Below are 21,912 nucleotides of genomic sequence, written 5' to 3'. Positions count from 1 at the left end.
GCACCCCCAACCCCGTGCAGGGGCCTGGGTGACTCAGAACTGGCCGCACCAACATGGCTTGGGACCTGTGCCTGATGGGTCTGTGCCGACCTGGGCCACACGCGAGGGGCTTTGGGTCATGTTTGCTGAGCATAGATGTCCTCCTCCCAGTGATCCGGACCCCAGAGCCTGCCGAGCTGTTCCCATGGCAGGCCACGCCTCACCTGCCCCGCTGCCCACGTGCCTTTCCCCGAAAGCCCCTGACCCCACCCAGGGCCCGGACCCACAGGAGACATTTCCTGGCAGCCCGTCCCCCCCAGAAGTGGGCGACACTCTGGGCTCCTAGTGGGCAGGCAGCCTTTTGTCTCTTGGGCAGGGCCTCCCAGGTCTTTGTCTTTCTGTGGTTCCTGTTTGCCCTGCATGCTGTGCTGGATGTGGGGGAGGGCCCACACGCAGAGGGCTGGCTCAGCCTGGCAGACGATTCCGGGGAGCATAATTCGAGGAGGCATTTGTGCTGAGACGGGAGCACTTTTCTCTCCCAGCTCAGGCTCCTCCGAAGAGCCACGCTGGTCCCTTCCCGACAGGCTGGCCCGCGAAGACCACAGTCTCCCAGATCCTGTGACCCCTGACGCTCCTGTTACCCGGGGACCCCACAGAATCTCCATGCTGTAAAGGGGCACCAGCGACCGCGGGGCGCCCAGGTCTGGAGGGTGGGACGAAAGATCACCCCGGACCTGCTCGGGGACAGAAAGGTTTTTCTGCCTGATGCAATTTGCCATCTCCTTTCGGGAAGAAACTAGCCTTGCAGACAAATGTAGTGTTAAAAAACAAAGTTCAACCTAGTACACTTGAAGGGCTCGTTGGCTTTGTTAAGGGATTCAGGAACTGGACAGCACCCCAGATAGCAAGTAGAGGGGAGCTCCCAGGAGGTGTACAAAATGGAAGGTTTTTACAGGAAAGGGGCTGGGAGAGGTTATCAGCAAAAGGACCGTGCGGGCCAGCACACTTTCCCTGGGTAGGGAGGTAGGGAATCAGGGAATCGCCTGCAGACCATCTGTCTTTGGGGGGAAGGGGCTGAGGCCAGCTACTTCACTGGGCTGATCAGATAATTCTGACCCGTTGGTCAGGTTGCATTCCTGGGGGAGGCCAGACCTGCAGCTAGATCAGGTCTGGAGGCCCAGTTTGGGGACTCGGCCCAAGTGACACCACTCGGACCTGTCGTTTTCTTTGTAACAGCAGTTGCTGTTAAAATGTTAAGAGTGGAGACCTATCTGGAAAGTTAGTCACAAGGGACGCCTGGGTGGCTCAGGCGGTTGAGCGTCCGACTTCGGCTCAGGTCATGATCTCGAGGTTTGGGGGTTTGAGCCCCGCGTCGGGCTCTAGCTCGGAGCCTGGAGCCTGCTTTGGATTCTGTGTCTCCCTTTCTCTCTCTCTGCCCCTCCTCCGCTTGTGCTCTGTCTCTCTCTGTCTCTCAAAAATGAATAAATGTAAAAAAAAAAAAAAAAAAAAAAAGTCACATGCCCCCATGTTACCTCCTGCATGGTCAGCTGTCAGAGGCGGTCAGTGACTTCCGCTGGGCCTTCTTTTCTGCGTTTACTCTGACGGTGATCATCTAACTGCTTTAAAAAAAAATCCCCACAAAGATGGGGTGCCTGGGTGGCTCAGTCGGTTAAGTGTCTGACTTCAGCTCAGGTCACCGTCTCATTGTGTGTGAGTTCGAGCCCCGCGTCAGGCTCTGTGCTGACAGCTCAGAGCCTGGAGCCCGCTTCGGAGCCTGTGTCTCCCTCTGTCTCTGCCCCTCCCCCTCACACACTCTGTGTGTGTGTGTGTGTGTGTGTGTGTGTCTCTCTCAAAAATAAATAAACCTTAAAAAAATCTTTTTACAAAGATCTCCATCAGGAGAGGTCTTTGGGCTTGCTTTGACTTTTGTGACAAGTTTGAAAACAAAACATTGGAAAAAACCCACACACTCCTCACTAAATTATCGGGGTGGGGGAGGAGAAGCATCCTCTGCCGTGTCCTAGATAATGCTGGCCAGCCCCTGCTGGCCCCCAGCCGGGTCTTCACCCCTGGGTCTGGCAGACTCCCCTTGACCCGCCTTCAGTCTCCTCTGCACCTGCCCCCTCCTTGGGCCTGTCTGTCTTCTGCCCGCCCAGCCCAGCTGTAGCAAGAATCTGGAAGCCACCTCCCCACCCTTGATGTCTGACCAAATTCTCCACCCCTCACCACCCCCCCCCCCCCCCCCCGCTTTGGAGGGTAAGCCCTTGGCCTGCTTTCAGTCAGAATCCCCCAACCCTGTCTGCCTCCTCTTAGTAATTTCCCACCCCCTGACACCCGCCCTCTGCTCCCCCAGCCTGGTCTGCTGTGTTGGGAGTTGAGCCAGTCCCCTCTCCTTGCGATAGTCCCAAGCCCTGTTGTGACATCCCTGAACACTCTTCCTTCCCTTTCAACAAGTGTCATGAGGGGACCTCTGGCACCCTTTTGTCATGCTGGTGAAGCCCCAGGAGACAGGGACCTGGAGTCTCACCCTAAGAGGGACTTGGCCAGCACAGCATGAGTCCACCTGCGGGGGCCTTGCTAAGCCTCCCCTGCAAGGTCTTGGGAAAGGAGGAGGGACTGTCCTAGGACCCGCTGCTGCTCCTGGAGGGTGCCAGGCTGGGGCTGAGTGTGGAGCCGGCTTCACCTCCCACCACCCTGGGGTTCCCTCGGTATCTGGCATCCAGGCCAGGCAGCCGGGCCCCCAAAGCACCGCCCCCTGGGGACCGAGGGAAAGGCGGCTGGTGCTCATGGAGCTCTGGCTCGGCTCTGTGGGGCTCTGTTGCATCTGCCACAGGCCCTTGAGGTTCTGATAGACTGTGAGTCCTCCGCACAGGCCATCGGGAGACACGGGCTTAGCATTTCAGGTCTGGAAAGCACACGGTGCCCCTGGGGCCCCCTAGCCAGGTGGCAGGAGAAAGCAGGAGCAGACAGGGGGGCTGAGGGGCCGGGCAGGGTGGGCCCTTCATCTAGCGGTGTGGCCTGGATGCCTCTGCCTGCCTCACTCGTCCAGCTGCGGCTTTGGGGAGCGGGACCGAGGGGTAAGCTGGTCCTGGCTGGAGTTCTGCTAAGCTCTACGGGAGCAAAACCGTGCTGCGTCCCACGTTCACTCAGACAGCCTCCCTGACGCTGGCCCACGGCGTGCAGGTCCCCCTCAAGTCCATGTGCACAGGGGCCAGAGGACCGGACAGGACCGGTCCACACATCCCTTACTCAACAAACGCCCACCAGGCCCCCGCTTACTGTCCCCCAACCATGGTGTCGGCGAATCAGTGATGAATGACCCCAAGACAAGGGAAGCACGGGGAAAATGTGGGTGCACCACAGGTGTGGGCTGGGCGAGGTTTCAGGAAGTGTCGACAGTGCATTTCAGGGACTGAGCAACGCAGAGGGGGGAGGGGCAGGGCCTGCAGACCGTCCAGCCCTGTTTGGCCCACCCTCTGTGTCAATATGAGGCTGGGCCTTATAAGGCGCCAAGAAGCCTCCGGTGGGACATTTCCTCGGCCGAGCCAGCTCCCGAGCCAGCTCCCAGCAGGACGGTGGGTCCACATCCAGCACCATGACGGAACTGGAGACGGCCATGGGCATGATTATTGACGTCTTTGCCCGGTACGCGGGGGCCGAGGGCAACAAGCAGAGCCTGACCAAGGGGGAGCTGAAGACGCTCATGGAGAAGGAGCTCCCTGGCTTCCTGCAGGTGAACGCCCAGGGGCGCGGGCGGTGGGGGCACGCAGGGAGGGCGCGGGAGGGCCGAGGGGGTGCCCGGAGCAGCCGGCAGGGGGGCAGGGGGAGGCTATCGGTCCAGGAAAGGATCAGCTGCCCTAGGGGCTGAGGCCTCCAGAGCTGTGGGAACGGGAGCCGGGAGCCAGTGCAGCCAGGTCAATCCTTAAAACCAGAGTTAGGAGTTAGAGTCACAATCCACTCAGCACCAGGATTCTTTCTCAGCAGGGGAGGGGGGGCAAGTGGGAGAGCGAGGGATGCAAACCTGAACCTGAGCGGTGCGGGTGGGGTGGGGGAATCTAGGGCCATCTGTGAGGCTGCGTTTGCTGGTCCCTCACGGCTGCACCCCACCAAGGCTGCGGGCCACAAACACCCCTGCTGCACTGCCTGCTGGGCCACATGCTGCCTGGTGTTAGTGGGGCTGACAGGGTGCAGATGGCAGCTGGTCTCACTCTGCCCAGGGGGCCTCCCCAGGGACCTGTAAACCCGGGGCCTGCCCTCCTCTGCCTCCCGCCGTTGGGCGTGAGGATCCGAGGCTCGCGCGGCACCAGACGGGTGCTGGGTGCGTGGACCAGACGCGGTTCAGTGAGGTGACCTTGCAAAGCAGGCGGCGTGCAGGGGTGGCGCGCGAGTGGCTGCGTTTCCTGGGAATAGTCACTACCCTAGGGCATCTTAACCAATCCAGAGACGACCCCCTGCAAAACTTCACGAACGCGCGCGCCTGCACAGCATAGTGCAATTCAAATTCGGCCTAAAACAAAGAAAACGTGAGTTAGTGCCTTAGTTCGAGCCGGCACACACCTTCGGGCAGTTCAGAGCTTCCTAGAGCCCGGCGACTCGGTGACTCCGATGTCCCCCCCCTCCCCCCACCGCCCCTAACGCCCAGCCCCAGAGGGCCCACCGCGCTGACCCCGGGCCTCTGTCTCCAGAATAAAAGGGACAGGGACGCCGTGGACAAACTGCTCAAGGACCTGGACGCCAACGGAGACGCCGAGGTGGATTTCAACGAGTTCATGGTGTTCGTGGCCGCCCTCACAGCCGCCTGCCACAAGTACTTTGAGCAGGCGGGACTCCACTGATGCCCTGCAGACCCAGATCCCTGGGGGGAGGGGGTGCTCCGGGCCCGCCCCCAGCTTCCAGAACCCTGGGGGTGATTGCTTCCCTGGGCCCGGCCTGCCCCCGACCCTCTGATCAGTAAAATGCTTGTGACACGCGCCTGTCTCCCTCAAATGGATGATTTCCTTCCGCCCTCAGCGCCCCCACCCCCAACACAAGTTTTCTAATGGGTCACTTAGTGCTCCTGGCCTGCGACAGGGTAAGGGTTGGTTCAGGGGCCACTTTCCCCGGCTGAGGCTGGCCGAGGCACCGTGCCTGCTTCTGTGGCTTCCTGGGCCCAAAGTGAGCGTCCCCCTGTCCTGGATCCAAGGAGACCCACGGGACACACATCCATCCGTCCAGTCGGTCAGACGGCCGCTCACCAAACCCTGGCCCCTCCGTGTCTCCAAACGCGTTTCCAAGCCCCGTCTTTTTAATGTACGTGCTTGCGCCACACAGACAGGAAAACACACTTAGAGAAGAAATGGTGACGGGCGGGGACCAAGGGCCAGAGAACAAGGCCCCCCGCGCCAGCGTTTCCAGTTTTATGAAACTGTCTTCATGAAGCAACGCAACCCGCGTGACTCAGGTGAGGGCAGGGGTGTTAGGTCAGTCGTTTGCCCTGGTTTGGAGACTTCCGGAGCCTGGCCGGGGACACACCGGCAGGAGGCGTGGTTTACCCCTCGCTGGGGCGAGCAGGGCACAGGTTTTGTAAGAGGGGAGCCCCGGCAGGTTAGATGGGGGCGGATACACCATTGAAAGCACGGAAAGTCAAGCTAATGGGCCGATCGGGGAGGCGGGGCTGGAATCGGATTTCTTCCTGCTGCTTCACAAGTGAGTCACAAATTGTCACCCGCGGCGGGGGCAGCCCCCCCCCCCCCCCCGGAAGCTGCAGATACCAGAGCCCTCGATCCCCGCCCTCACGGATAGCTGGGGTGCAGGCCCCTGCCCCGGTCCCCGACTCTGCCCCCACCCCAGACGCACAGGGAGAACACCCCCCTGTGCAGCAAGGTCGTAGGAGAGGTTTCCAGCCTGCAGCCTGAGCCTGGCCCTCCGGGCCTCCCCCGTCCTGACACCCTGAAAGCCTGGAGGGAGGGGTCTTCTCTGAGTCCTCACCCCGGTGGTTCCCACGCGTTCCAGCTGAAAACCCCACTGCTGGGGGATGAAAACAGCAGCTGGCCGCTTCCTTCCAGTGCACCTGGGGCTCCTCTGCCGGCCAGCACGGTCCCCGGCCCTCCTCATCCCCAGGCAGGGCCGGTCCGTTTTCACCCCTCAGGACAGGCTGTATCAAAGCGTCCTGCTTTGGAAGAAGCTTCTGCAGTTCCCAAAGCAGCTTCTGCAGTTCCCATAGCTGCCCGCTTGCCCTGGAATTTCCTTCACCCCATCTGGCTGCTCCCTCTCCTCCCTCACAACTGGGAGATTCCCTCTGGAATGCGAACACTCGGCTCCCAGAAACCAGCCTCCTGTGGTGCTCTGTCAGCCCCCTGGGCAGGCTGCGGAGCACCCCTTCCTCCTGGGTGAAGTCCACGGTCACCTCCGCGGGCTTCACAACTTCCGGGTGGCTGGGGGGCTCCCGGCAGCCAGGTCCTCCAAGGCAAAAGCCATGTCCAACCTGCGTTTCTTGATGGCCACAAGGAACTTGCCGGCATGCGTGGACCCACATTCGCCCATTATTAAAGATACGGTTCTTCGTAGTTTTGTTTTTTTAAGTTTGCTTACTTATTTTGAGAGAGAGTGCGCACGAGAGAGCAGGGGAGGGGCAGAGAGGCAGAGAGAGGATCCCAAGCAGGCTGGGGAGGCAGGGGGAGGGGGGTGCAGAGCCCCACCGGGGGCTCGAACTCACGAATCATGAGATCATGACCTGAGCGGAAACCAAGAGTCAGACACTCAACTAACTGAGCCACCCAGGCTCCTATTTTTGTTTTTGAAAAGTAGGCTTTTCAATTAATATGTTCACGCCTAAAACTTCGTCTCCAGCTCAGATCATTTCCCCAAAATAGACTCCATTACTCTGTAACCCGGGATTACTAGCTTAAAGGAGGTTTGGGGTTTTTTTTTAATTGCGGTGAAAACACGTAACATTTCTAAGTGTACATACGGCGTTAAGTAGATTGACAGTGTTGTGCAACCAAGCTCCCGACTTTCTCTTCTTGCAAAAGTGAAACTCTGTATCGGACAGCATCAGACAGCAAGTCCCCCGGGCCCTGGACCCATTATTCTATTTCCTCCATGAATTTGTCTCCTCTGGGGAACTTCTGTGAACGGAGTCATACACTGTTTGTCTTCACGGCTTGTTTCACTTGGCAGAATGTCTTCAAGGTCCATCCCTGTTGTAGCATGTGGCAAAATTTCCTTCCTTTTTATGGCCCACGTTCTTCCATCTCTGAATCACTCACTCAAGCCCCTACTCTTTGAGCATGCTCCTTGTCACTGGGGCGGGCACCGATGCACCCAACTGGCCGCCATCCCTCTTCCCTCCTGGGTTACAGAGGCCCAGTTTTGTTCAGGCGTGTGGCAGAAACGTACTCCAGGAATATGGGCTCCTCAGCTAATCCCTGCCCGCTGGCCGCTGGGAAATTTGAGAGCTGCCGGTGGCTTTGAGGAACACGGCCAAAGCCAGCCTTCAAGGTGTGTTCCTACAAATTAGGGAAAGGCCCCCTTCCTCAAGACCCAGTAGTGGCAGGTGCAGGAAAACTGTCACAAGAACTTGATCAAAGGTGCAAAGACTGTAACATGAATGGCATCCCCTAGAGCTGTGCAGTGCACGACCTGCACGACCGTATATGCCGCCCTTAGCTGGCAGAGATTTTCCTCCCTGATTAAAAAAGAAACAAAGCACATAACTATGAAAACGCACCCTCTCACTTTGTCAGGTCTTAGACGTTGCTGTGTGACGGCGTGATGCTTGCTGCTGCAGCCACTGGGCAATGAGGACAGAGTTAAGAGGGTCAAAGAAGAGCTTGAATGGCCAGCAGGGTCACTCCACTGCACAGCCCCAGTGGGTGCTGCTTACATCACAGTCTGTGAATGGTGCTGGGAGGTCCTGGCTGCCAAAGGGACTCAGAGCCACGTACCTCTGGACTTACGGGAGATACAAAGCCATATTGCTTAAGCCACATTTAGTCAGCATATGCCTCGTAAGCACTGCATAGCGGATCCTTGTGACTCATTTTGGCCATTCAACATCTGTACCCCTTTTTATGTTTGGGGAATTCATCACTTATGTACCTTGATAGGTGCCAAGTCTATCTACCCCCGTTTAAGTTGAAAATACTAGACTCTCTTGCCAGAGTACTGTCATGTGACCTAGCATCCACCAATCGGATTCATCCACACCCAATGTGACTAAGAGCTAGTGAAGCCAGTGAAGGGTTGGGAGAGCTAGGGGGCTGTCTCTGGCTGGCTGTGCAGACGGCGGGAGTCCAGGCACTGGGGCAGACGAGGGCACAGTAAACCAAAGCAGCATCCTGTGCTCAGAGCAGGGCCAGCTTCCTCCCGGGCCGCTTCTGCGGCCTGGAATCGTCTGCTCCTGGAATCATCACCCTGAGTCTCTTCTCAAGCCCTCCCTGAGCTTCTGGAAACTGCCTAACTGACTAGGGTCAGCTTCTGTGCCGGCAGCTAGGAACCCTGACAGATTTCGGCCATAAACCTCTCGCATTTTAAGGCAAAGCAATGTGTAATAGCAATAGTTATAATAATAGTTATGAATTGTAGGAGCAATAACATCACACATATAAATAATAACAATGCTTAGTGATTTTATTAATAACTCTTGGTCAAAAGGAAAAGAGGCAGACTTTATCTATCTATCTATCTATATATTTTTTTAACATTTATTTATTTTTGAGAGACAGAGCATGAGCGGGGGAGGGGCAGAGAGAGCGGGAGACACAGAATCTGAAACAGGCTCCAGGCTCTGAGCTGTCAGCAGAGTCCGACGCGGGGCTCGACCCCACAAACCATGAGATCATGACATGAGCCGAAGTCAGACACGTATCCGACTGAGCCACCCAAGTGCCCCAAAGAGGCAGCCTTTTGAAAGGATGAATCTGGAAAGAACTTCCTGACCAAGAAATTCAAAAACGCTGCTGGCTTACAGACTCGAGGTTATGTGCTGTTGTTCACGATAAATGCCCAGTAAGAGGTGGAGACCGACGGCAACATTCCAGAGATGACACTCAACTTTCAAAAAGGTCTTTAGCTTTCCTTTATCAACCATTTTAGAGGCACTTTAAATTTGGAAGCTCACGGAAATCACAAACTTACAGAAGACTCAGAAGCAGAGTACAAAGAATTTTATTTTTCCGCAGGATCTGAGAATAAGCCGCTGATCTGCTGATCTCCCACCCTGAAGACTTCAGTGAATGTCCTCCAAGCTGCACCCCCCTACGTGATCACGGGGCAGCCGCCGCCGTCAGAAAACGCACCCCAACCCATTACCGCCATCTCATCTCAAGACCCGGTTCAAGTTTTGCCAACTGTTCTTTTTTTTTGTTTTCATGTTTATTTCTTTTTGAGAGAGAGAGAGAGACACAGCGCAAGTGGAGGGGGGAGGGGCAGAGAGAGAGAGGCAGACACAGAATCCGAAGCAGGCTCCAGACTCCGAGCTGTCAGCACAGAGCCCCATGCGGGGCTCAAACTCACGAACCGTGAGATCATGACCTGAGCCCAAGTCGGAGGCTCCTCTGACTGAGCCACCCAGGCACCCCGCCCAGCCAATTGTTCCTAATAAGGTCTTTTATAGAGCAAAGGGATCACGTTTACGCCGCCTTTCCCAGACTTGCATGACCTTGACACTTTTGAGGATTACGAGCTAATAATTTTGCAGAATTTCCTTCGAGTTGAGGTTGTCTGAGGTTTGCTCGTGACTGGGCCTGGGTTGTGTACCTTTGGCAAGAATGTCCCAGAAGTGATGCGATGCTCTTCTCACGGCATCTTATCAGATGGCACGCGGTGTTAATCTGTCCCATTTCTGGTCATGTCCACTTTGATCACTCGATTAAGATGGTGATTGAAGAAACAGCCAGCCACAGGCCCAGCGTTGGGGAAAGAAAAGCACAGGATGTATCTAGAACAGAAAGCAAGGATGTGTTCAAAGAATGACCAGGATACGTCAAAAGGACGCAGAAGCAGCCTTACATGGGCTCCCACTGCCCAAATCAAAGCCTTCTCCACTATAGCTATTCCTGCCACCTTTGTAGCTTGTTAGCATTTTGTAGTGAGGTACTTTGAAGCTACATAAATGTTCTGTTCCTCGTCAAGCATGTAATTCGCTCATGTGTTCATATTTAAGTGAATACATGGTTTCCCATATTCCTCACTGCACCGTGAACGTTAGCCACCATGGTTTGTTGTGATGATCCCACTGTATCCAATCTGCCAGTGGGGCCCTTCCATTCAAGCTGGCCTCTGTGTCCTTCTAACTCATCCCCAACCTTGTTTGGACACCCCCTTGCTTTCCGTCTCAGCCAGATGTCTGCACACATCTCGGGCCCTCCCTGCTCCAGTTCTGGAACTGACCGTTTCTCCATGAAGTTCTGGTCCCTTTTAGTGGAAAATGGTATTTAGAAGCCAAGATCTGAGAGCCAGGGTGCTCAAGATTATTGGGATGTCACTGCTTTCAGCTGCTTCCAATAGGCAGAACTAGGGAATATTTGTAAGTGTGTACATAAATTATACACACACATCTGTGGTTCTATATAAACGTAGAATGTATACACAGAACCACAAGTTCACACAGATACCTCCAATTTCAACCCAATACCATGGAGCTCATTCTAGTGTTCTTTCTTTTCATCTTTCTCTCCCTCTGCTGGCACTCCCTCTCCTGCATGGAAACCTTTTCCCTGATTAGCCTCCAGTCCCTGTGCCAGTCTGCCCCCTGAATGCACACCCTTCTCTCCCCTTGGGCTGAGTCACCTCACAGGACTGACTTCCTCTACGGATGCCCTCCTTGCCCTTCTCAGGCTGTGACAAGCTGCACCGCATTGTTCCCATGCGTGGATGCTCTCCTTACCCCACTGGGCTCTGACCCCCAGACTACCAGCTTGGGGACTTCTAATCCTTCCTGGGCTTTCATTTCTCAAGTCAAATGAATGAATGAAGGTCCTTGGCACTCATCTCTAGGTAACAAGCTACTTGATTTCCCCTGTTTACCATTATCTCCACCACTAGAATGACTAGGGGCAGGACTGCCTCTTCACGGCTGCATCCCCCAGTGCCTAGAGCAGTGCCTGATACATAGCAGGAGCTAAGTAACAGTGGTAAGTAAATAAAGACTTCTGCAGCAAGATGAATTTTTGAAATGGTTCTAAGCCAGGGAATCAACATAGCCAATTCACGTTAGCTGACAGCGAAGGAGGAAGATTGGTGTTAAGCTGTAAGGAGGGAGGCCAGTTGGGAGAGCATCGCTCTAGTGGCCTGGGGCAGGTGGAGGGGGTGGGCAAATCAAAGGTGCATTCTGGACATTGAATCAATGTGCTTCAGTGATAGAGCGAGGAAGGCGTTGCTGAGAAGGAGGGAGGAGTCAAGAATAACACTGACGTTTCTGTGGTTTGAGTTCTCTGCATCGATAAGCAGACACAAATTTAGGTTACATTTACATACCGAATTGGTACTCATTCATTCAAGGAGTATCGTGTACCAACCATGTGGCAGCCAAGCACTGGTCTCTGTGCTGGGAATTCAGCAGGAAACAAAAATTCCTGGGGCGCCTGGGTGGCTCAGTTGGGTGAGCATCCAGACTCTTGATTTCAGCTCAGATCATGATCACAGGGTCGTGGGATCAAGCCCCACATCGGGCTCCAAGCTGAGCGTGGAGCTTGATTAAGATTCTCTCTCTCTCTCTCTCTCTCTCTCTCTGCCCCTCTCCCCTGCACAATCCCCAGCTTGTGCTCTCTAAAAAACAAAACAAAAAACAAAGAAACCAAAACAAAAATCTCCTGCCCTCAAGGGGCTGACATTCCAAGGGGAGAAGTGGGTAAGACACAAATTAGTAATCACATGTCAGGCAAGTGAGAAGAAAAACGAAGGATAGAGAGTGACAGGGGTTGGCAGTGCTGCTTTAAACAGGAAGAAGAAGAGGGCCTCGCTGGTAAGCTAACGCTTAAGGAGAGACTTTGAAAAGTGGCCCAGTGAGCCATGTGGACGGATACTGGACACTCGGATGTTTTCGGAAGAAACAAAACCCCGAGAAGTATGGCCACAAAACACTATTGAAGACTCAGTCGTCACCAGCCAGCCGATGGCAAATGACGGCTGGAGAGGAGGACAGAACATAGAATTTCAGACTTCACAGCAAGGGGAGTTTGGGCACGATGGGCCGATTGCAGAGCAACTGACAGAAGGCAATTCAAATTTTCTAGGGGACCTGGAAGTCGTTTCAATTCCACAGATACATAATCCAACTGGGGGGGAGGGGGAATTTATGCGTTACAACAGGAAATACACACAAAGTCCTGGCCTCCAAATTCCACCACATCTCAGGCAGGAGTTGGACCACTAGCTCGTCACCACAGTGCTCCGCAGAAGGGCCAAGGGTCAAAAATGCTTCAGAAGACTCTTAAGGCCCTGACCGTGAAGGAGGCTTGGCATCGAGACTGAACACATAAGGGGCGCCTGGGTGTCTCGGCTGAGTGTCTGACTTCCGCTCAGGTCGTGATCTCGCGGTTCACGAGTTCGAGCCCGGCATTGGGTTCTGTGCTGACAGCTCAGAGCCTGGAGCCTGCTTTGGATTCTGTGTCTCCCTCTCTCTCTGCCCCTCCTCCGCTTGCATTCTGTCTCTGTCTCTCTCTCAAAAATAAATAAATGTTAAAAAAAAAAAAACAAAATAAAAGACTGAGTAGATAAAATGCAACCCCAACGGAGGAATACAATCCATGGTCAATTAATCAGTTAATCAAGGGGAAACACGTGCATACGAGTTTTGCACCCCCAGAACATCTGTTTTTAAATCAGTAAGTAACTTGTAACTAAGTTTCCTGAATCAAGGTCCCTAATATCCCCACAGGGGTGCTCCTTCAGCCAGCTCCTGGAATTAAGAAAACACGGAGGAACTAACCTGCAGTGTATATGAACAGGAACGAGAAATAAACCTTGGGGGCTGTAGCCACAAAGACTTTGGGGTTGACGGATGCAGAGAGACACCGAGCCTCAACCCCAGGAAAGGCTGGCCGGTCCTTCCCACGCCCCTGATCCAGCGCAGACCCTCCACTCCCACCCCGCACCGGCGCCCCCATTCTTGCTTCCCCCCCCCCCCCCCCCCCCCCCCCCCCCGACCCACAGACCTCACTAAGCTTCCCGCGCTACAAACGTGACCCCTGAGGCTCCCTTGCTCCTCGGTCTCAATGGCTCCCGGCACTACCTCTGTTCCCACTGAGAAATTCAGAAGGGCAGGAGCACAGATTCCAGAGACCGAAACAGCCTCTCTAAAGGACTTGCCTTTGTGCCCAGGTACTTTCCTATAAAAATGCCTGTTTCACACGTTATTCCCAGACCTGTACCTCGGCTTGTCATTATAAACATGTATGTGTTCTCATCGAACCCCCTCTAGCGCGATTCTGGAAATTGCACCCTGCCTGTCCTGTGGCTTTGAGCATCCATTAGCACAAGCTCATGAACAGGAATCATTTCTCTAATGAAGCCCTCTCTCCTCTGCTCCCCACTTTTACTGGTCCCCGCAGTGCCCCCCAGTCACTCCCCAGTGCTGCAGCTCAAGTCCCTTCCTGAGCTTCTGATGCCCCCACTGGTTTCTACTCTTAGAAGTTGTACTCGGCATTCAAGGACAGTCATTGGCTCTCAGGCACCCTGCGGTGCAGTTACCTGTCCCAGCTCGTCCAGGTCCAGGCCTTCCCTTCACATTCCTGCTGCCCTGGAGCAGACGGGAAGCACATTACACGCCCACTGGCTACACAGACCTCAGCTGCTGAAAAGCAGGGGCTCAGGCCAGACGATGGCCTCAAGTTCATCCCTGTCAAGAGCTCACTGTCCTGTCATCTTATCCCCACAGCACCGGCCACAAGCGATTCTCCCTCACGGTTCCAGGCTCACAGAGAACCTCAAACTTCAAGCAGCTCGGTCCTGCTTGCCGAGGCTGCGCTCAAAGAAGCACGTTCGTTTCAAAAGAAATGTATTAACACATGCAGGGACTTTGGCCATTTGAACAACGTATTTATTTGAAAAAAAAAAAGGGGGGGGGGGTTTAGAGATCTTTGTTTTTCAAGGCAAACAAACATTTATTGCATGTCTGATTTTGACTTCCAGTCCTGGTGAGGTCTACCCTGATCAACTAGATGGGCCCTGATGCTGCCTTTTCCTTTCTCCAGTGTCCCCGGACCCTTTGTAGATGGTCTCTTTGACGCAATACTCCGGAACGCCCGCATTACCACAGTGATGGTACTCGGTCATTCCCTGTCCAAACTTCTTTGTCATTCAGGGTCGGCTAGGTTACCTACATAAAGTCACCTGGCAGGTGGCGCAACACAGCCCAGACAATATGCCACAGAACACAGCTCTCCTCCGTCCCACGGGAAGTGAAGTTCCAGAATACACACACAACCATCTCCCATCTACGACTGCCTTCTACTCCTTCTCCGTCTTCCCCACAGCAGTCTCACCCCTACTCGGGTCACCAGGTACACCCGAGGAGCGTCGTCCATGCACCTCTAAAGGTAGAAGATTCTGGTCCCACGTCTACACAAGTCCCAGACAACAATCAGGTCACATGGATAACAGCAAGGTGCAAGGCCATGCCCCAACATTTCAGACACAGTAAAGTAACGTGATTTAACGTGACAACTGAAACAACTTTTCATTAAGCCCCATTTCCCCTGCAAGAGTATTTCTCGGACAAAAGTTATTTTTCAGGACAGTCTAACCCAACTAAACCCGGCATCCGTCGTGTTAGTTCAGACGAGAGAACGAATTCTGGAGATCTTACTGTCCCCAGGCACGGCTGGACCGGCCAGGCAACATGCAGACCCAGGCCCAAGAGACAGGAGTGCTCGAATATCATTCAAAGGAATGTGAAGGAATGCGACCCCCCCTCCCCAACTTGTACACGTAGAAGCAGTTAGTTTAGGCTGGTACAAGCAGCTGGTCAACATAACCATCAGATGTACCTAATGAAATCTCTAACATAAGAAATAGAGATATTTTCCAGATTCCAAGTCTCTCAACATAAAACACAGTTCCTTGAGACCACACGAAAGGGCAGCAGAAATAACTAAGTAACACGTGTTAACGACTTCACCTCCAATCTACAGCTCTCAGGGGCCTCCTGCCCCAAATTTCGCCCTTAAAAACCCTCACTTGGGTGGTGGGGGGGGGGGGTGCCTGGCTGGCTCAGTCCGTAGAACCCACGACTCTTGATCTCAGGGTCATAAGTTCAAGCCCCACACTGGGCATTGTGCCTACTTAAAACAAAAACCAAAACCCTCACCTGTAAGCCACTGGGCAGCTTCGCACTTGGAGCATGCGGTCCCCATTCTCCTAGGTGGTGTCATACCTATAAACAGCCTATCCTTCTTCACTGCAAAAGCTCCATGTCAGTTTTTTACTGGCTTGCTGTGCACCCAGGAGACCCATTCTCCTCTGGTGCGGATACATAACCATTGACCCTAGGGGAGACTGTGCCACACGGATAAAAACCAAAAAAAAAAAAAAAACAGAATAAACAACAAGCTGTTTCAGTTTCCTCGAGTTGTCAGCCCAGCCTTACCAGGTGACCAGAGTCCATGAGCTGTGAACCCGACGCACAATTGGCAGAAATTTGCCATCAAGACACTGAGTCCCAGATTTCTGCAACCTGATGTTTAAAAAAAAAAAAAAAAAAAAAAAAAAAAAAAAAATTCAATTAACCACCCACCCTCTGACACGAACCTGGAAATTTCTAGTAAACGCCTACAGCCTCACATTTTCCCATTTTTCCCCCCTGTGTTCTCACCCTCCCCTATTTTGCTCTAAGGGCTAGGTTTTCTTTGGTTCCCGCCCCCGCCAAGTGCCTAGGCAACTCTCCCTGCGGCAACTGTCCTATTGGGACTGACTCTGGGGTTTCACAAAGACAAACTCGAAATTATTTTAACTCTTCTTGAATTGCCAGCGGGGGCGGGAGGAACCACAAAACTCTGGACGTCCTAGCACCTGTCCAATCTAGCACGCACCCATTTTCCTCTTGACCTCAGCTTTGCTCCCACTGCCCAATTTCCGACGCAGTGCGACTGAGGCTGTACCTTCACTCCTGGAATATTACTACCACCCAGAAAACTGTTCAATCACGCTGACGGCAACGACCAGGACCCGCATCGGGCCCCGCCGGCCCCCGGCCTTACCGCCCGCCCGCCTTCACGACGATTCGCTTCTCTCTATCCGCCGGACCAGCTCCACCAACATCTCTGCCATCTTCGCGATCTCCTTGGCCTTCTCCTCCGCCTTCTCGCACCGTTTGGTCCCTCTGCCCTCGACTCCATCGTCGGGATTCTGAAGATGGTTCAGGGCGCTCTCCTCCGAGGCCTCCACCTGCGTTTTGATTTGGATGAGCATATTGTCCATCTCCCACAGCTTGCTCCGGTTCCGCATGTACGCCCGGCCGTGCTCCCGGGTCAGCGCTGCGATGTCCTCCCGCATCTCGTTGATGACGGGCAGCAGGAACTGCTCGAAATCCTCCTCGGGCTCCAGCACCTCCACCTCCTCCGGCTCTGCCAGCTCGACGACGTCCAAGGGCCGCATCTGTCCCGCCAAACCGTTGCCGCGGGCGTCGACGGGTCAGCAGTGATCCCGAATTACCTCTGCGAGTTCCTCCTCTCACGCCGTCCGCTTGCAAACCGCTCCGGGAAGCAAAGCCTGGGACCCACACGGAGGCCGGGCGGCGGAGGAGTCCGCGCAGCCGTCACCGGCGGTGGGCGTGTTCGCGCCACTTTCGGGACTCGGCCCCGCCCCCTTACGGCCACGCCTCGGACCGAGCCCAGGCGCGGGCGCGCGCACGCAAAGGGGACTCCGTAGCGGGCGGGCGCACGCCAGCCTCCACCTGCTTCCCGCGCCCTGCCCCGCCCCCTTCTCTAATAGGCCTTTGGGAGCGCAGAGGTTCTTACGTCCCGGACTTTTTCTTTTACTTAATTTTTTTTTAAGTGAAAGCAATTCTCCCTCCCTCGTATTTGATTAAGACAGGCTGGCGTTCAGAGCGCTTACCATCCAGGGACGCACTGCTGTAAGTGCTCAGATTAATTCATTTAACCTAATTCAATAAACCTGTCAGATGAAAAACTGGTTAAAAACAGTGCTTTTGGTCAGAATTTGAACCTGAGCCATTTTGGGTCTACTACAGTCGCTACTCTTAACTACAGTACCTGCTCTCTCTTCTGGGACAGGGCCCTTAAGTCAAAAACTGGGGCTCTCAATTCTGTACTCTCCACCACTGGCTCCCAGAATTTTTTGTCCTGGGGGGATTTCTCTCTCGCTGGGTTGGGTTGTTCTGGTCAGAGTGTTTTGGCCTCTCTTTGAGGTAGGGGAGCTGAAGGGACTCCATTTTGGAAAGGCTCTGTCTCTGCTGTTTTTCTGCTAAGTTCCATTTACTCAAGTTCTATATTTTGCATCCGAATAAGCCAAAGAAGCTGTGTTCCCACTTCCAGGGGAAAAGGAGATAGATTTGTCTTACACCCCCCCCCCAAACACCTGATAACATCTAAAAAGAGCTGGATCCCAAACATGTTCCACGACATTAGCTTTGAACAAACCTCAGCGGATCAGTACTCCCGTACCTTCGATGATCTATAAATAACACCTTTATTCACCTGCCGCTCGCCTTCGGTCAGACCCTACCCTGGATTCCTGAAGGAACACATACGCTACACCCCTTTCCAATATAAACCCCTAACCCCAAGTGAGGAACAGACTCATTCTCCTTTCCTTTCTGAGTCTCCCAGACATTCTATCTGCTAAATGCCCACTCATGCTATTCAGTAAACTCTGTTTTTACTTTTTCTGGCTCACAGAGCTGGTCCTGCAGGGCCCATCTCTGGGTCCTTGGACCCAGGCTGCCTGCATCATCTTCACCGGACTGTAACCAACCCAAGACAAAGGGCCACTTCTGATTCGGCTCTGTGCTTAGCCCCTCCTCACCACCTGGACTCAAGGACCTTAGGGAATGTTTTCGAGAGCAGGCCTCCTTCCCTAAAATATAAGTGTCTCTGCCATACCGGAGGTTCCTTGAGGGCAGGTTCTGGTCTCAGTCCTCACCACCTACAGGACCTACAAAACAGCAGGGCCCCGTAAATGCTGCTTTAATATTCATTTAACAAAAAGTTTTTGAGCACTGACAGAAGGCCATTGTGGAATGGATGGAGTCTATTTCCAGGCATGTTCAACCTGTGCCACCCTAGCAGAATTTGGAGGGACCCTGCTTGCACAGTGGCACAGATCAGAGCTTTCGTTTTCCAGTCTCATAAATAAAGACCAGTGATCCCAGCCTGAGTATGTCAGTGGGAAGATGCATAAGTGAGATGATGTGCATGAAAGTGTTTTGCAAATACCAAAGCACCAGCAGATACTAGTGGTGATAATATTATAACGATTATGATAGTGAATGGAGGTTGTTTGATTCCAAAGGTTTTGGAGTCATCCTTCATTAGGTCCCAGTCCCTCCAATTACTTGCTCTGTGGCCTTGGACAAGTTGGTTAACCTTGAACACATCTTTCTGGGTGTCAATTTCCACCTGTCGCTCTAGGGTGGGCATTGGACATATGATCTCTAATGATCATAATATGATCCTTATAGTCCATAATAATTATATGGTTTACCCAAGATTTTATATCTTGTGTCCTGAGTGCCCCCTTTCACTCTCAAAACTTTCCTTGTTTGATGAACTGGAATTTATTAAAATTATGAAGTGTTCATCAAAAGCACCACTAAGAGAGTAAAAATGCAAGCCAAAGAGTGGGAAGAGATCTTTTCAGTAGCTATATGACAAACGACTCATATTAAAATTGTACTGAGAACTTCTATAGATCAATAAGGAAAAGACAACGCAATTTAAAAATCGGCAAAAGACTTGAGCAGGTACTTCACAAAAGGGAATATCCACATGGCCAGAAAGTATATAAAAAGGTGCAAAAGTTCATGATTCATCAGGGAAATGCAGGTCAAAACCACAAAGAGTTAGCAATCACTATACATCCACTAGCGTGGCTGAAAAGTAAAATGTTGACAATACCAAGTGTTGGGGACTATGTGGAAAGAAGCTGAGAACTTTCAAAGTCATCAAGAATATCAAGCTTTCAGGAACCTTCCTTTAGTTTATTTCTCTTCTCTTTCGTTTCACTGTAAGCAGCAAGAAGAAACTAGGGAAGGTAGGAAGCTCTTCACGGGCCCTTGACATGTTCTATGTCTGATCTGGATGGAGGTTACACGAGTGTGTAAAAGTGGACTGAGGATGCACGCATCTCAAAATAGTTCCCTTACACCTTCGCGTGTTAAAAAGGGTTCAGTGTGTGAGCACGTGCGCGAGCACGAGCGTTCAGGGGCTGGAAACCGATTGGTGCGCGTGCGTGACCGCCCGTGTGCGCGCGGAAGCCGGAAGCAAGGGCGTGCGCGCGCGCGCGGAGGGGGCGGAGCAAGGCTGGGAGGCCGGAAGTTGGGCGGCAGCCCGGCCGTAGCCGGCAATGGAGGGGCTTCCAGCCGACCGTGGGCTGCCGCCCGAGGGGCCGGGGGCAGAGGAGGCCGAGCTGCAGGGAGCTGTCTGGAGCGGGGACAGCGGCAACGTGTCCCAGAGCCACAGCAGCGCCTCGGGGCCGTGGGAGGATGAGGGCCCAGAGTCGGGCGCGCCGGGCCGCGACCTGCCGCTGCTGCGCCGCGCCGCCGCGGGCTACGCCGCCTGCCTGCTGCCCGGAGCCGGGGCGCGGCCCGAGGTGGAGGCCCTGGACGCCAGCCTGGAGGACCTGCTCACCAGAGTGGACGAGTTCGTGGGTATGCTGGACATGCTGCGCGGGGACTCCTCCCACGTCGTCAGCGAGGGCGTGCCTCGCATCTACGCGAAGGCCACCGAGATGCGGCAGGTCTACAGCAAGATCGACCGCCTCGAGGCCTTCGTGGCGATGATCGGCGCCATCGTGGCCAGGATGGAGGAGCAGGTCGCCAGGGCGGAGGCCGAGCTGGGCGCTTTCCCCAGCGCGTTCAGGAAACTGCTGCACACGATTACCGGGCCCTCCTTCTTCAGCAAGGCGCCCTCCGGCCGGCCCCAGCAGAGCGGCTACGAACCCCCCGTCCTGTTTCGGACCGAGGACCACTTTCCCTGTTGCAGCGAGAGACCTCAGATCTGAGTCCCCCGGGCAGCACTGCAAGGGCACCCTGCCTGAGATTATCTCGAGTATTAAATCATTTGGAAATTCTGCTGATAGACATACACGATGTTGGAGTCTGACATGTTTATATTTTGCACACTCATTTCCCCGTCTTATTGATTTCACGTAAGGATGTTTGGTTTTGTGTGTCTTCCAATGCTAAGCTGAGAGCTGCTTGGTCCGGGATGGGACCGGGTTCGGAGAAGAAAAGGAAGGAGCTTTTCTGTGCACTGTGGCAGGACTGCTATGTTTCTGGGTTTTACAGCTCAACTCACAGTATTATTTTTTCAAAGTGTATATATTTTATACTCTTAGGAAAAACTGCTGAGCTGTTCAGGTCTTGTCATTGTTCGATCCTAGTACCGATTCCATTTTCTGTAGCTTACTTTGAGGGTAGATGGTAAGTTGTTTCACGTTATATTAAACTTTTCATATCATGGGTTATACGCCGAAGGAAACGGTAGAATTTCTGAGATGGATTGATTTATCGCATCTGATTCTGAAGTTGTATTTGAAAGTATGCCCCCACAGTCTTCGTTTGTCCACAGCAAACAAGTCTATATGTGGTTGCCAACATTTGGTTTATAATTTAAATATTAATAAAAAGTTTACATTTTATTGGAAAGGCTTTTCTTCTGAAAAGGACTTCACATATTTCCTTTTTTGTGTGATTGAAAATAGACCTGTTGCTCATGATTTTAGGGATAAGGAAAAGTGGCTTGGGAGCACCTCCTTTAGAAGGCTAATGTGAGGAGTGCCTGGCTGGCTCAGTCGGTTAAGCGACCAGTTCCTGATTTTGGCTCAGGTCATGATCTCACAGTTGGGAAGTTCCAGCCCCGAGTCAGGCTCTGTGCGGTCAGTGCAGAGCCTGCTTGGGATTCTCTCTCCCCCTCTCTCTCTCTCTGCCCCTCCCACACTAGCACACTCTCGCTCTCTCAAAATAAATAAACTTCAAAGAAAAAAAGGCTGAAGTGAAAAACCTTACCTGGTATTTCACAGAATTGTATGTTTCTTTCCTCTCAAAGTAAACACTTAAATCACTTGTGTGAATGAGTGGTATTAGGATTTTGTTCTTTCCCCCCGACAGCATGGAATCTGAAAAATGTTTTGCCGGCATAAGGGCTTTGATCTTGACTTGAATCTATTTTATTAATGGTCCTAGAGGGCGCTGGACCCCAGATACACATACAGCTTAGGCAGCTTTTGTGTCATTTTTCATAGATCTCAGAGGCTGGTAAAGTAGGCATATTGTCACTTAGCCAGATATCATGAAAAGCCGCTAACATAGTCTCCACCTTGGCTTTCTTCTATGTCGCACATAATACAGTTTTTTATTTAGGTAGTTCATTGATTACAAATTAAGGAACTCCTGAATGTAGAAGCTGAAAGCACCCGTGAGCTCCATTTAATATTGGGCAATTACTGGGGACTGCTGTAGTTAGTATATTCCGATGACATAGTCACTGAATCCGAAAATGTTTCTTACATAACGTCCGTGTTGCTAAAATGCTTTTTAAACTTATTAATATTAAAAGGTAGGTAGTGATTAGGGCAAATTATGAAAAAACTTAGAATAATTTTTAGGCTGAGATTTAATATCCCCAAACTCCGGAAAGCATACGTTAACAAGTGCGCTATAAAGTAAAACTTTATTAGGAATATATAATGCTTAGATATTTACTTTCATTACCTACAAAAAAGTAAATTGGGTTGAGAAAATTAAAAGAATAACCAGTAAAAGATCACTTACTT

General features: G+C 52.9%; 3 protein-coding genes across 4 annotated transcripts; 2 read left to right on the top strand and 1 right to left on the bottom strand.

The window, feature by feature from the left end:
• Positions 1-3,452: 3,452 nt before the first annotated feature.
• LOC125917465 (protein S100-P) lies at positions 3,453-4,949 on the top strand. The gene is made up of 2 exons (XM_049623655.1): positions 3,453-3,712; positions 4,665-4,949. The coding sequence occupies exons 1-2, from the start codon at positions 3,575-3,577 to the stop codon at positions 4,812-4,814; spliced, it is 288 nt and encodes a 95-aa protein (XP_049479612.1). The 5' UTR covers positions 3,453-3,574; the 3' UTR covers positions 4,815-4,949.
• Positions 4,950-9,110: 4,161 nt separating this feature from the next.
• LOC125917464 (MORF4 family-associated protein 1) lies at positions 9,111-16,701 on the bottom strand. 2 transcript variants are annotated; one of them, XR_007456199.1, is made up of 2 exons: positions 10,351-11,700; positions 9,111-9,898 (listed from the first exon to the last, which is right to left on the bottom strand). XR_007456199.1 is itself a non-coding variant. In XM_049623654.1 (2 exons), exon 1 carries the CDS (start codon positions 16,552-16,554, stop codon positions 16,171-16,173), a length of 384 nt encoding a protein of 127 aa, XP_049479611.1. In that variant the 5' UTR covers positions 16,555-16,701; the 3' UTR covers positions 9,111-9,898; positions 16,158-16,170. The 2 variants fall into 2 exon arrangements, 1 of the variants encoding a protein (XP_049479611.1); XM_049623654.1 differs by lacking the exon at positions 10,351-11,700 and adding an exon at positions 16,158-16,701.
• Positions 16,702-19,432: 2,731 nt separating this feature from the next.
• LOC125917466 (biogenesis of lysosome-related organelles complex 1 subunit 4-like) lies at positions 19,433-20,778 on the top strand. Its single transcript, XM_049623656.1, has one exon. The coding sequence runs from the start codon at positions 19,483-19,485 to the stop codon at positions 20,137-20,139; it is 657 nt and encodes a 218-aa protein (XP_049479613.1). The 5' UTR covers positions 19,433-19,482; the 3' UTR covers positions 20,140-20,778.
• Positions 20,779-21,912: the final 1,134 nt, after the last annotated feature.

This window comes from Panthera uncia, unplaced genomic scaffold (assembly GCF_023721935.1).
Source record: "Panthera uncia isolate 11264 unplaced genomic scaffold, Puncia_PCG_1.0 HiC_scaffold_1890, whole genome shotgun sequence".
Lineage (NCBI taxonomy): Eukaryota > Metazoa > Chordata > Mammalia > Carnivora > Felidae > Panthera > Panthera uncia.
Note: the sequence above shows the minus strand (reverse complement) of the source record. Positions and strands in the feature narration are given on the sequence as shown.

What these genes read in the sequence shown, in the direction of transcription:
- LOC125917464 (XM_049623654.1), bottom strand. Translation starts at nt 16,554, where the DNA reads ATGCGGCCCTTGGACGTCGTCGAGCTGGCAGAGCCGGAGGAGGTGGAG.
- LOC125917465 (XM_049623655.1), top strand. Translation starts at nt 3,575, where the DNA reads ATGACGGAACTGGAGACGGCCATGGGCATGATTATTGACGTCTTTGCC. An exon ending in AGCTCCCTGGCTTCCTGCAG is followed by an intron (nt 3,713 to 4,664) that starts GTGAACGCCCAG and finishes CTCTGTCTCCAG; the next exon opens with AATAAAAGGGACAGGGACGC.
- LOC125917466 (XM_049623656.1), top strand. Translation starts at nt 19,483, where the DNA reads ATGGAGGGGCTTCCAGCCGACCGTGGGCTGCCGCCCGAGGGGCCGGGG.